At 47.1% G+C, this 14765-nt stretch overlaps 2 protein-coding genes across 2 annotated transcripts; both read left to right on the top strand.

The window, feature by feature from the left end:
* The first annotated feature begins 655 nt into the window (after positions 1 to 655).
* LOC145820572 (uncharacterized) lies at positions 656 to 2565 on the top strand. Its single transcript, XM_082916664.1, has 2 exons — positions 656 to 1437; positions 1878 to 2565. Exons 1-2 carry the CDS (start codon positions 656 to 658, stop codon positions 2563 to 2565), a joined length of 1470 nt encoding a protein of 489 aa, XP_082772790.1.
* A 3306-nt stretch (positions 2566 to 5871) lies between these two features.
* On the top strand, positions 5872 to 6267 carry LOC145820569 (uncharacterized). The gene has a single exon (XM_082916659.1). It carries the CDS (start codon positions 5872 to 5874, stop codon positions 6265 to 6267), a length of 396 nt encoding a protein of 131 aa, XP_082772785.1.
* Positions 6268 to 14765: the final 8498 nt, after the last annotated feature.

Here is a 14765-nt window from a genome sequence, read left to right as displayed (position 1 = left end):
GTCTTTACAAGTGTAAGGTGGTGGGAGGCGAGCACTGCCACCTGTCCAGGGAAGGACAGCAGAGGCAGTGCGCACACAATCCTGAGGCTGCATGGCCAACCTACAAAAAAGAAGGGAAGATGAACGTTAGAGGTAAGCAATTGATGCCATCTGAAACACACACTCTCTCTCTCTAACAGCCTTCTTCTTCCTCAAGTGATCTGATTTGATCGTCGGAGGGTCTATTCGGCAACCCACCGCCGGGCAGCTCACCGTTTCTGTGTTGCCAGGTTAGAGGCCGTCACGTGAAGCTTGAATCCAAGGAGTACGGAAAGTAGAGGATATTTCGCCCCCCGTACAATTGGCGCCATCTGTGGGAAGTCTTTGATACTCAAACCTTGCTCTTCAAGCTTCTTTGACCGTTTCCATGGCCAACAACGACGAAACTCCACTGTCCATCGTTGATGGTATCACACCAGAGTCTGTCTAACGGAGAGAAGGCCCCCCAAATGTTCTAGCCATGGCGGGTCTAAAGACCACTTCGAGAGGTGCGCGAGACAAACACAGAAGGAGTACTGATCGCTCGCAAAGTCCAGAGGGCCATCGACGGAGAGGGGAGTCCCGTGCGCAGCGCCTGGAGCACAAACTCAAAGACCAGGACGCCCTCATTCGCAGGATGGCGGCAGAGATGGAGATGCTGAAACGCCAGATAAAGAGGAAGGGTGTTGCTGGAGAGGGCAACCTCAGTGAGCGCACCCCGTCTCCTCGTTCTAGCAGTCGCCGCCAGGAAAGGACGCACTCTCTCTCTATCACCAGAAACTATGAGGTTGGGGATTCTAACCCAAGGGCGGGCAAGTCCCTCACTCACGACAGCACCTACCACCCCTCGCGTCCCTCGTCGACGTCGCGATACTCTTTCTCCACCTGTTCCAGAGACCTGAGGGATGTGTTGGAGGAGAGGGCGCACCGTCGAGAGGCTCAGAGAGTGCCGGCATTGCAAAGGTTGGGCACCCAAGTTCGTTGTAGCGAAGAAGGGGCAATGCCATCACCCAGGGTGATGGCTCCTGCACTAGTGGACAAAGAGCTGGCGAGACTTACAGCCACGCCGCTGTCTCCAGAAATCGAGAGTACACCGCTTCCTGCCAAATTCCACCAGCCTAAGTTCACCTTGTACGACGGTAAGACGGATCCGTACATACACGTGAGTCATTACCGACAAGTAATGGCTGGCCACCGGCGCAATGACGCCTTGATGTGCCTCATATTTCCAGCAAGCTTGGGAGAACTGGGCCTGAAATGGTTTGAAAGGCTTCCAGAGGGGAGTATCGAGGGGTGGCAGCAACTAGCGGAAGCCTTTGTCACCAGATTCAAAACCAACACTCGAACACCGAAGGAGGTCGACCATCTCCTGGGCGTCAAGATGGAATCTGGAGGTTCGTTGAAGGCATACAATGCAAGGTACTAGGAAACTTACAACGAGATCCTCGACTGCCCTACCAATCTGGCGATCACTCAATACAAGCGGGATCTCCCAGTCGGACATAGGTTGCGAGATTCACTCACAATGCACCAACCCACAACCATGGAGTCCTTGATGCAACGGATCAATGAACACATTCGTGTGGAGGATGATGCCGCATCCGCGACCAAGAAGGTTAATCCGATCGCGGGCGACAGAAGGGTGACGGGGAAGGTTTACTCGGTCGGGCAGGAGGATAACGCCCAAACGACTGGTCAAAAGATCAACGTCGTGGCCCAAACCGCGATAATAGAAACAAAGGTCGCATAAACGACCAAACTGACGCTCCGCGTGATGCAGATGATGATGCCAAGAGAAAATTGAAGGCGCGGACTGGAATCACCACGGTCTTTAAAATCCCTATCTACCGTATCTTCAGTGAGATTCGAGGCGAGCCTTTTGTCCGCTGGCCGGCCAAGTTGGGGAATGCACAAAGAGGTTTCAATTCAAGATATCGCTGCACCTTCCATGAGGAACGGGGACACCGAACGGAGGATTGCTTGCCGCTCAAACAACATTTGGAGGAGCTAGTGTCCGCGGGACATCTTGACCAATACGTAGATGGGGGTATGAAAGTCGCACCATTGGGGCAAACCGAGCCAAACGACCTAGCCGCCCTAGAGGCAGCACCCCAAGGCATAATCAACGTCATCTATGGCATCATTGAACCAGCAAGGGTCTGCAAGCTCAGAGAGATGATTAAGAAAGCTGAGCACATGGGGGAAATGCTCTTCGTTCAGCCCGCTGTGAAGAAAGGGAAGACCGAGGAGAAGGACATCCTTACCTTTTCGAGCAGGGACTTGGAACGGATCCAGATGCCCCACAATGATGCCCTAGTGGTAACTCTTCGCGTAAAAGACTTTGACATTAAGAGAATCTTGATCGACCATGGGAGTTTGGTCGAAATTATGTATTATGACGCGTTCAAACAAATGAAGTTGGAGGACAAGGACTTGGCCCCTGCGACGTCCCCTTTGGTTGGCTTCACCTCTCAGCCAGAATGGCCGGTAGGGAAGATAATATTGCCGGTCAAAGCGGGTTCAGTCACAAAGCAAGTAAAGTTCTGAGTGCTCAAAGTCCCATCCACCTACAACTTAATTTTGGGCAGGGGCTGGTTGCACGCCATGCAAGCGGTAGCGTCGACTTACCATCAGGTTTTGTGTTTCCCGGCGCCAAGTGGACAAATAAAGGGAGTTTGGGGAGACCAGGTGATGGCAAAACAATGCTTCGTTGCGGTAAATGGCAGCCGAGCAGCCAAAGGGTTTGTCCAAATGATTGAGGGACCCGAGGGAAAAGAGGTCCTTGAAGACGTAGGAAGAAAGGCCGAGAAAAAATCGGTCGAGGATTTGATGGAAGTGCACATCAACGAGAACGACCCAACTAAGTTCTTCCTCTTGGGATCATCTTTGTCTAGCGCCGAGCGGTTAAATTATGTCAACTTCTTGGTTTCCAATTTGAAGGCTTTTGCGTAGACCCCTTACGACATGCCTGGCGTCGACCCTAGCTTTATTTGCCACCAGTTGAATGTCTTCCCTAATGCGCGGCCGGTCATTCAGAGGACTCGCCACTCGGCTCTGCACCATGCCGAGGTGGTGGCAGAAGAGGTCAAAAATTTGTTGGAAGCAGGGGCAATAGAAGAAGTGCAATACCCTTGATGGATATCCAACACGGTAGTTGTTCCGAAAAAGAATGGCAAGTGGCGAGTCTGCGCTGACTACAAGGCGGTCGACCGTGCATGTCCAAAAAATAGCTTCCCCATTCCTCGAATCGACTAGCTGGTGGACTTGACCGTTGGCCATCAGTGGTTTAGCTTCCTGGATACATATCGCGGCTACCACCAGATAGCCATGTACGAAATGGACCGAGAGATCACATCGTTCACTACTCCCAGGGGCTTGTATTGCTATAAAGTCATGCCGTTCGGACTGAAAAACGCCGGTGCAACTTTTCAAAGGATGGTGACAAAGATGTTCGCTCCACTGTTGGGCCGCACCATGGAGGCCTACATTGACGATATGGTGGTAAAGAGTAAGGAGAAGTCTCAACACCTCGCCGACCTAGCAGAGATGTTTGCCATACTTAAACACCATAAGCTTCGTTTGAATGCCTCCAAATGCGCCTTCGGAGTCGGCACCGGAAAGTTTCTGGGTATTCTGGTCACAAACCGAGGGATTGAAGCTGACCCATTCCAAATCAAGGCTGTACAGGAGCTGGAGCGCCCAAACTCCACAAAGGACGTGCAACATCTTGCCGGGATGGCAACCGCGCTGAACAGATTTATCAGCCGGTCTTCAGATCGTTGCAGGACCTTCTTCAAAACTTTGAAGGTCAAGTTTTTCTGGGATAACGAATGTGACCGTGCACTAGCGAATCTAAAAATGTACCTTTCCTCAGCCCCAATCTTGGTCACGCCAAAATCGGGTGAAGAACTATATCTCTACTTGGCGGTCTCTCAACATGTGGTGAGCGCCGTCCTAGTTCGTGCTGAAGGCATCCAGCACCTGTCCATCTTCTATGTAAGCAAGACTCTACTCCCGGCTGAGACGAGATATCTTCCGCTGGAAAAATTAGCGCTGGCCCTGATAATGGCTTCGAAAAAGCTGGCGCACTATTTTCATGCCCATGTAATAGTTGTGCTAACCGAGTTTCCACTTAAGGTGCTCTTTGAAAGGCAGACTTTATTGGGAGAATCTTGAAATAGGCCGTGGAATTGCGGCAGTACGACATCAAGTTCCGACCGCGCACCGCAATCGAGGCTCAAGCCCTTGCAGACTTTGTGGCGGAATTTGCCCCTGGAATGCATCCGGTTTGCCCGGTTGATTTGGCTAGAGCGGATTTGGCACAGCCCGTGGTTCTGGCAATGGCGACGAATGTTGGCTTGCAAGTGGAAGAAGAGCAAATGGCAGCCGAACTTGAGAACTTGGATAACTCATCGGGGTGTGAACCCAGCCAAGGCAAGGAAAGAGACCAGAATGAGCCAACCAGAGCCTTGGAGTTGAGAAGCTCATAAAACCCCTCTGACTGCTGAAAGTTGTTCATTGGCGAGATGTGGAAGCTCTTCATTGACGGGGCATCCAACAGGCATGGCGCCGGGCTGGGTATCGTGTTGACTTCCCCAGACGGGCTGGTCATTGAACAAGCAATTACGCTCGGCTTCTCTGCGTCCAATAATGAGGCAGAGTATGAAGCCCTCCTCGCCGGACTGAGGAGTGCATTGAAGATGAAAGCGTCGGCTCTCATGGTGTTCAGCGACTCCAAACTGGTAGTCAATCAGGTCTCCGGGGAGTATAAGGCCAGGGATGAAAGAATGGCCAAGTATTAGGCGCTGGTGCGCACAGAGATCAAGAAGTTCGCCGCTATACGAGTGGAGCAAATCAACCGTGAAGAAAACAACGCAGCAAACGAACTGGCCGGCCTTGCATCTACGCAATCAGCCTTCTCTAATCCCTTGATGATAGAATTCTTGCCTCGGCCAAGCATTGAGGAGCCAGAAGTGCCCAAGGTACTCTGCACCGACTTGGGACCTTCCTGGATGGACCCCATCATCACCTTCCTGAAAGATAGAGTTCTGCCCGAAGAAAAGAAGGCAACCAACAAAATCCGGGCTAAGTTAGAGCGGTTTTGGCTCTCTCTGTCCGGAGCCTTGTACAAGAAGTCTTTTACCGGGCCGCTCCTAAAGTGTGTCCATCCCGCCAAAGTGGAAAGCTTTCCTGTATGAGATTCATGAGGGCATCTGCGGAAGCCATACAGGGGGCAGATCTTTGGCTTACCGAGCAATCTTCTAAGGTTACTGGTGGCCATGCATGCAGGTAGACGCGCAGAAATACGTTTGCCGGTGTGAAAAGTGTCAGAAATTCGCTCACCAAATCCACCAGCCAGCCAGAGAGTTGCTTCCCCTTACAAGTCCTTGGCCGTTCGCGCTTTGGGGACTGGATATTGTGGGGCCACTCCCAGCTGCCCCAGGCAACCGCAAGTTCTTCATCGCTGCTATCGACTACTTTACCAAGTGGGTTGAGGCCAAGCCATTGGCAACCATAAAGGAAAAAGATGTGAAGAAGTTTGTTTGGCAAAATGTTATCACTCGCTTTGGTATACCGAAGGCCCTCATCTCAGATAATGGTACTCAGTTCAATGGGAAACTCTTTCGCGAATTTTGTGAAGAGCTGAAGATTGAGTTCTATAATTCAACAGCGGCCTATCCTTAGTCAAATGGGCAAGTAGAGGCCTCCAACAAGACTATCCTAGACGGGCTGAAGAAGCGTCTTGAAAAAGCTAAAGGGAAGTGGGCTGAAGAACTCCCTAATGTGCTCTGGGCATACCACACTACGCCAAGGCGATCGACCGGAGAGACACCATTCACCTTGGCCTATGGCATGGAAGTTGTTATCCTGCTGGAAATTGGTATGCCAACTATCCGGTCTGAGAGTTTCCAGCCAGATTTGAACAGTGAAGCAGTCGCATTGGAGCTTGACCTAGCCGAGGAAAGAAGAGAATGGGCTCTGATCCACATAGCGGCCTATCAGCAGGAACTCTTCAAGAAATACAACAAGGCTGTGCACCCCAGGCTGTTCAAAATCAGGGACTGGGTCTTGAGGAAGGTGATGGGCAACACGGTGGTCCCTGGCGAAGGAAAGCTCGGCGCAAATTGGGAGGGGCCATACAAGGTGACTGGCCTAGCAGGCAAAGGGGCATACCATCTGGAAGACTTAGATGGTAAAGCTATCCCAAGACCATGGAATGTTGCCAACCTCAAGATTTTCTACTTTTGAAATGTAATTGTTTTTCTTGCTTAGCTTTCTAGACCTTTAGCCTTTTGGCACTTGATGTAAGGATAGCACTGCTTTTTGTAACGAAAAACAGCTCTACTTTTTGTTTTATATTGTGCCTTCCTGTACAAAGACATTACAAGGATATTGGACCTCTGAGGCTGTCAGGGGCAAGGAGACCTATAGAAACAGACCGCACAAACAGTTGGTGTTTTGTCCAACTGATAAGGGCCGAGCTGACTTTGCTCGACCAAACGAAATGTTGGTGTTTTGTCCAACTGCTAAGAGCCGAGCTGACTTTGCTCGGCCAAACGAAATGTTAGTGTCTTGTCCAACTTACAAGAGCCAAGCTGACTTTGCTCGGACAAAAAAAGCGTTTGCGTTTTATCCAACTCAAAAGGCCGAGCTGATTTTGCTCGGCTAAATGAAATATTGGTGTTTTGCCCAATCCACACGCCGGGCTGATTTCGCTCGGCAAAATGAAATGTTAACGATTTGCTCAACCTCCTTTAGGGCCAAGCTGATTTTCGCCCGCCCGAAAAGAAGACTTGGCGGATTATCAAGCAAAGAACTGCCGAGGTGATTTTTGATCAGCGTAAATAACATGTTGGGTGTTTGTAAAACCCTTAAAGGCTGAGATGATTTAGCTCGGCCATGTGAAGTGTTGATGTTTTGAACGCTGAGCTGATTTCGCTTGGCCAAGGTGATACTTGTGTTTTAGCGCATCTATAAGGCCGAGCCAATTTATTTAGCCGAGCTGAATTTAGCTCGGCAAAATGAGATGGCAACTTCATCCAAAGGTTGAGGAATTCTGATTTTGGCTTGGCATAGCCGACCTACCAGTTGTGATTCATGAACATTTGAATGAAGAAATTTTGCATGTCGCAACCGAACAGAAATAGAAGATCAACGAGCAAAAGGTTCAAATTCTCATTGATTAAGGAAATTACATTACAAAGGTGGGGCCTAGCCCGGTTACATCCAAAAAAAAAAAGAGGGAAAACTAAAAAGCAACAAGGGCAAGAAACAGTGGGTCTTCAGTCAAGATTGATCTCAACGATTTGCTCGGCAGTTGTCGTTGTCTGCTCGGTTAAGCCCTCCTTGGTCTCATCTTCCGCAGCAACAACTTCCTGCTCGGCCTCGCCAGCTTCGGCTCTCTCAGAAGTTTCATGAGGGGTTTGGTCGGCAGGCTGTGTAGCAGTGGCTTCTTCCTCAGCGGCATTCTTCGCCTCATCGATGAGCCTTTTTTGAGCGGCGGTGGCATACGCCTGCATATAGACCGGAATATAGGCAGCGGGCGGATGCTGGAACATCTCAGCGTCTTGCCCAAGGCCAACTTTTTCTAACTTTTTCCATGGCAGCTTTCCAGCCGCACTGGAAAAAGATGTCCTTCGTCGCCTGCACCTGCCGTTCATAAGTTTTTTCACCCTGGGCATACCCCCAATCTTCGGCGTCGTCAACCGCCTTATCCTTCTCCTCGTTATAGGCATCGTGAAGTTTGCGCAGCTCGGCGAGGTATCGAACCTTCGTCGACTTCACGGCTCGCTGTTTATCCTCTTCAGCCCGGCCCAACTTTTGGCTTAGCGTATCGCGCTCGGCCTCGGTCGCCTCTTGTGCGGCCTTCAACCTAGCTATTTCGGTCGTTTTGGCCTTGTTTTCAATAATTGCATCCCACAGACTCTGCTACACTGCGATCATCCGATAGTGTGCTAAATAGTCCTTTTGCGCGGCCTGAAAACAAATGAAAGATTGTAAGAATTTAGAAAACCGAGCAAAAACCGGGCAATAACTTGACGAAAAGAGTGGAGAACTTACCAAAACGATCGATTTAGCCGCCGGGCGAAGCACCTTCAGGTCGGACAGCTCGTCGTGCTTCTTTATGTTGGCGGGAAGGATCAACCCCTTGGTTATGTTGAAACCGAGGGAGTAATCCTTGTCTGCGTAAACAGAATCCGCCACAGAGACAGCTCGGCCTTTGTACTTGAATTCGGGCGACTAGACCGGGGGGCATTTGGGCTCTTGGATGGCCCGCCGATTGGTTGTTCGGTCTGGTACCCCAGGTCGGTCGAAGCCTGCTTGGTGGAGTCCTCATCCACCAGATGTTGTCCGGCTAGATCTTTTCTCGGCCGCTTCTTCGGCCGGCCAGCTGCTTGTTCGCTGGCAAAAGCCAGCACAACCCCCTCCTCTTGTGCAACCGGAGTGGAGGAAGTCCCCCCAGATGCCTCTGGTGGCTGGGAGTTGCTGGGCTCACTAGTAATCATCGATTTGATTGCCCGAATTTTGGCCATTTCTTGCTCGGCAGTAAGAGGAACAAGTCTGATTGGTGGAAGATTTGGATATGGTTCTGGGGAGGGCGCACGAAGAAAGTCAGTCACCCTGCTTTTGCGTGGCGCTGTGTAATGGTAGGTCGGTTCAAAATCGAGCACCTTCGGTGATTTCCTTTCCTCGGCGGGATAACGCAGCAGAACTCTGATGGCCTCTTGATTAGCTCGGGAGTAGTCGTCGGCCAAGAGCTTGCAATCTGCAAAAAAGAGGACTAGTGTTAGATCGGCAAGAAGAAAATCAATGCAAAAAGAAAGTAACGCGGTTTGCCGAGCTACTCACCAGCGCTGCCAAAATCTCTCCTAATGTACCAGCCTGGTATGGGCGCCTCGGTGTCCTCATAACGACCGGACACCCACAAGAAATCATCGTCGTTTATTTTCTTATCAGGGTTACCCTCAATGAATTTTGCTCGGCCCTTCTTGACCTTCAGGTACCAGCAAAACCCATCCTTATTTTTGCTAAGGTTGTATTGATGTAATATCTCGGCGAGACAGAGATTGAGACCGAGCCTCCGATTTACCTCGACCACGCCGTTTATTATCTTGTACGTGTTGTTTGAGACTTGGGTCGGACAAAGCCTTGTTTGCCTTAAAAATTCGCAGATCAAGGGTTGGACCGGAAAGCGAAGCCCTCCTTCCACGATGGATACGACAGTGAAGGGGCACCGATCTAGGTCACCTCATGGGGTATCTCCCTTCTTGGCCAGCTCTAAATGGGCATCGTCTAGAATGTTGTACTCCCTACGAAACTCGGCTAGTGCACCGAGCGAGCTCACCATGAACCTGTACTTCCCCATCTATCTCGGTTCACTTATTTGGTGGTTTAATTTGTATCTCGATGGAAAATTCTATTTGCTCGGACTTAGAGCTCCACCAGTGGTAATGCTGAAGGGGCCTGGTCGGTCCTATTTTGTTCTGCATTGTTAAAAGATAAGCCCAAAGGTTAGCACGGCATAAATTGCACGGCTCCTATTGGAACTCCTAGCTCGGTCGAAATCCCACGTTATATGTGGCTGATCTAGCCCCTATCTCCGCTCGACTATCCGACCGATTTGGCCTTCCTAGTTTGGTTCTGACTCCCTATATCCAGCACGGTCGCGGCCTCAACGAGAAGCCACAAACTAGTTTTTGCTCGGCTGAAGTTTTATTTATCGATCTAAGTTGCCTATGTAGCTCGGTTCTACCCAGATTCAAATTGTTCATCCCAAGTGCAGAGTTTGTGCTTTGAGGCTTGGGGAATCAAGGGGCCCGAAACCCCAAATGCTCCCCCAATTCCAGTTTTTTCTAGGGTGTATCATTATTAGTCTAAAGGGGAGGGGGACTGTTGTGATTCCAACATCCCCAAGCAAGAACATGAAGAACACAGTTGAAAAACTTGAAGAGTAAAGACTGAAAGTACGAAATATAGATAGAGGGACTTACCAATGTCAGATTCCTAGCAAAGTCGACCCCTCAAGCTTGTTTGCAGCTTCAGAAGGAACGGAAATGGACGTTGGGGAGCGAAGGGGAGCAACGGCAGTAATGGTGGAAGTTTGGAGTGTTGAGGGCTAGGGTTTTGGCTTGAAGGAGGAGATGAATAGTGTAGGTGTAAATGACCCTTCGTTTGTGCATAAAAAGGGAGGAAAACCAAACGGCTGCGCCGTTTGAATTTCGCGCATGAAAAGACAGCTTTGGGGCTGCACGGGGCCAATAGGATGAAGCCACGTGGCATCAAAAGGACGGCTGTCAGTACGGTTGTACGACCCTTGATAGGACTACAAGCAGGATACGAAGATCGACTAAATGGGATAGCTCGGTAATTGCTTCGACCCCAATCACGCTCGGCTTGGTATTGGCGCGACTAAGGAACTGTTAGCTCGGTCATGATAGTAACCCTAATCACGATTAGCTCGGATGGGATTAAGGGGCAATTGAGAGGGGAGATTTGCACCGGATAGTACGACCGAGCTACGGTAACGCGGGTGTGGCAAACCTCACGGTGCCGAGCTATCTTCTCAATTGGCGCGGCCCTCCAGCTTGTTGTACACGGCCGGGGTAGGTTGGCCGACCAGGCATGGTCTAAGACCTGGCCGAGCTGTGACTGCTAGACGTTCGACGATAGGCGCGCGCTAGCACGGCACAACAGAGCAAATAGCAGTCCGGAATGAGTCTAGGCCAAGAAGGGGACCAGCACGCTTCACCTTTAGTTAACTCGGAGAGTTTGGACTAGGATGGTGGTCGGCGTGCGCCCGACCGGATAGCTCGGAAGCTCGGTCGTGTTCTCTATGGTTGTGATTTTCTCCAAGGAATAGGCCAGTTTTGGTATGCCGGTTAGGTGTGCCACTTGGGCCAATGGCGTGAGGGAGAGGAAATCTACTCCAGGCACGCATCAATATCGTTTGGTAGTTTTGTATGTACTAGATGGAGGATTTGGCCTTTACACGCGTAAGGTGGTGGGAGGCGAGCACTGCTACCTGTCCAGGGAAGGACAGCAGAGGTAGTGCGCGCACAATCCTAAGGCTGCATGGCCAGCCTAGAAAAAGGAAGGGAAGATGAACGTTAGAGGTAAGCAATTGATGCCATCTGAAACGCACACACTCTCTCTAACAGCCTTCTTCTTCCTCAAGTGATCTGACTTGATCGTCGGAGGGTCTATCCGGCAACCCACCGCCGGGCAGCTCACCGTTTCTGTGTTGCCAGGTTAGACGCCGTCACGTGAAGCTTGAATCCAAGGAGTACGGAAAGCAGAGGATATTTTGCCCCCGTACAAAAATCAAAACAAATAAATAAAAAGAGTTTAAAAGTTGAACGCTTAATTACATATATCCATTCACTGCTTAAAAATTGATATTTCAGCAACTTTACTATAATGCCCCAAAATAAGTAGGATAAACCCGTCTCATGAAAGGAAATAAATTTGAAACAATATACTTTCATTAATTAGAGTTGGTATACAAAAAGGTGACACATGCGTTATACATTCATAAATGATTCATCCTAAATTTACAGCATGTGTTACAAATAGTAATAAGAAATGAAAGCTAAAAAGATATCCAAATGCCCTAAAGGCTTACATCTTTCCAAGACTGTGCTGGGTTACAACAAATGAGTCAGAAGCTCAATACAATTAAAGCCCTAGGCTTGTATAAAAAAAATTAAACACAAAATAAACAAAATGAGTCTTCAGCCCCACGGTCCTCCCAAGCTAAATCCTTGGCGGAGGTATATCACCAGCAGCTAAAAATGTTTTTCCTAAGTAGGGTGAGTCAAAACCCAATAGAAACAATCTAGCACAATCTATAAATCTTAACAAAGACACAAGTATGATGTACATGTACCATGCTTGTGATAAAATCATTCATGATTTACAAGATCAAAATATGTCAAGTTTTATATCTCATTTCATTGTTCATATCCATTTCATTCGATCAACCAATACTGAGGATACAACTCAATGGGTTCCAAACTATTATAGTTATCATATTATCATACAAACACATTCTTTTGCCATTTTACGACAATTTCGTCCGCGGACTCGACACCGATGTATAAAAACGGTTTTTGGGACTTTCACCCTGGACACACAGGCCAACTTAATTCACTAGAGTCCATCCCATTTCTCTTCCCAAACATGGAGTACATCTCCTTTCTCCTCCTAAACATCATACATATACAATGTATTAAAACACAATCATGTTCAATGACAACCAATACGAGATTAGTTTTAATTCACCTAATCCTCATGCAATTTCTACAACAACTATAGTTATCCTCCACCAATAGCCCAAAATAGGTATTTTTAAACAGATATACAATCTCCAAAACAGATAAATTATCCAAATTTTCATGGATGAGAGGTAATATATATCTAACTCCACCATTTATATAAACATGTATCCAATGTCACATTCCCAATACCAATTCCATTATTTATACCAAATAATTAATTTAAACAATTTAGGCAAAACTCAATTTTCTCCTAAAATTCAATCCATGTGTTAAAATCAACAATTTTTCACACAATACATCCTCACATCTACAACCACAATCATTTTCAATACTTTCATTTGAAAACCCCCATTTTGATTTTAAACCAAAACCCTAGGTTTGTCCAAAAAATCCTCCAAATCCTCACATCATTTACACAACAACAAATAGCTAAGTTAAAATTTATAAGAGAGTGTAGAAAGTCCCTACCTCAAGTTTAGAAGACCAAGGGAGAAATGGAGAAACTCCAAAGATATCGAAACCAAGATTGATTCAGATCAACACGTAGCTCTCGAGGTGCTTTACATTTTAACAAAGGCACAAGGGTGGAGAAATCACTAGATCTAAGTGAAAAAAATAGAGATAATGTAGGTTTTAGAGAGAGATGGTCTCAACTTTAAGGTTTGGAGAGAAATGGATCTGAAAAAGTGATATAAAATAACATTTTTACAAACTGATATACGCACAGTCCGCTTGAGCGCAAGAAGTGACGCTCGAGCGTCAGACACAATAAGTTGCTCTACTTGAGCGCAAGAAGTAACGTTCGAACGCAAAATACACATTCCTAGTAGTTTTGCAGAGAACGGAGCAATGCTCGAGCGCCCATCCGTTCGAGCATAGGAAACACCGCTCGAGCGTAGAATACGCTCTCTCAGTAGTTTTGCAGACATGCAAAAGTATTGAGAGTTCACAAAGCCTGCTCGAGCGCAAGAAGTGCCGCTTGAGGAGAGGGGTAAAATCCTGGGCAACAAGAATTTGAAAACCAAGCAACCAACATGTTCTAAACATGTTTGATACAACCCAATAGCCACACTCAAGTAAGAATAAGGGGGAAAATACATGAACATCATATAGAAACCAAGAAAACCCGAGTCCAAAATATCAAATGGGTTGGGTCAAAACCCGAATCGCTGTATTTACACATTGTCATTGTCGAAAATAGTAAAACAAAGTTCATAATAGGGTGAGAGATTAAGTAAGTATCAAGTTATACCAAGTGAAAAGCTAAAATAGAAAAAATTTGATAATTTATTTAATCATCACCTTTCGTAGTTTTGCTCTCCACAGTGTTGTTTTCTCCTTGCCATAATCTATTCTTGCCGTTTAGGTATAAAGTGAGAAATGATAGTAAATAGCTTATTGTCATAACCCAAACCCGCCTCTGTAGGTTTAGCATCGTAACCGGTCACTAATCCGTGGATTACCAAAAGCCTCTGAACAGGTTAGCAAATAATAAGGGGCTGCGGAACCAGTAATACAAAATAGACAAGGTCCAATGAGCTGTGATAACGTACATAGGACAGAACATTTCAAAACTTATTTATATATATACATAAGTATGCCAGTCAAGGACACCACTATTTACAAAGTATTTACAGAAGTGCACCTCTCAAGACCTGACTCTACAAACAGTCACAGAGACTAGCATGAATACAAAAACAGCCATATAACGAGACTTCAATCGGAACCTCCTCGGGAGGCACAACGGTTGACTAACAAAAACAGGACAGAAGGCCGTCAACTCACCCGCTGGCTCACCTATATACATAATATAAACCGTGAGCGGAAGCCCAGTGAATAATAACTGAGTAAAGGGGTTACATGAATGATGTCCAACACAAGTTAGGATCCAGTATTTAAATCAGAACATATTCAGGCTTCAAAACAGAAATAGATTTAGATACACACTCAAGTTCATATTCAGATTTTGTAAAACCCAAGTTGTGTGTAGGATTATTTTATTGGATAAATTAGTAATTAAATTAATTTATATGGGTCATTTATTAATATCAAAGAATTAGTTATGAGATGACATTATATTTCCTATTACTTAGATGGGTAATTTTGTAACTTTGAGAAATTAGGTTAATAAGCCCACCTATTGTGGCTTTAAGTCTTGGAAAACAAACAAAACAGAGGCTGTGAATTGCTCCATAGGCGGCTAGGGTTTGAGAAGGTAAAAGAAAAAAAAAGAAAAGAAAAGGAGAAGAGAGGTTCAAGTGAGGCTGCAATAGGGATTGGAGGCAACACATTGGTGATTTTGGGACACCCATTGGCTAAGGTAAAATCTGTCTTTACTGTTAATTATTAAGTTTATGTTGAGGAATTTAACAAGCAATGCATTAAGGGGATTTAGAAGATCTATAGGTGTCTACTTAGGTTTTGAGAATTGGGTGCAATGTGTAAGTGTAACTTTGGGTGGGTAATAGA

Source organism: Camellia sinensis, chromosome 1 (assembly GCF_055761805.1).
Source record: "Camellia sinensis isolate YWXY chromosome 1, ASM5576180v1, whole genome shotgun sequence".
Classification (NCBI taxonomy): domain Eukaryota; kingdom Viridiplantae; phylum Streptophyta; class Magnoliopsida; order Ericales; family Theaceae; genus Camellia; species Camellia sinensis.
Note: the sequence above shows the minus strand (reverse complement) of the source record. Positions and strands in the feature narration are given on the sequence as shown.

What these genes read in the sequence shown, in the direction of transcription:
- LOC145820572 (XM_082916664.1), top strand. Translation starts at nt 656, where the DNA reads ATGGCGGCAGAGATGGAGATGCTGAAACGCCAGATAAAGAGGAAGGGT. An exon ending in TTGAAGGCATACAATGCAAG is followed by an intron (nt 1,438 to 1,877) that starts GTACTAGGAAAC and finishes CCGTATCTTCAG; the next exon opens with TGAGATTCGAGGCGAGCCTT.
- LOC145820569 (XM_082916659.1), top strand. Translation starts at nt 5,872, where the DNA reads ATGGAAGTTGTTATCCTGCTGGAAATTGGTATGCCAACTATCCGGTCT.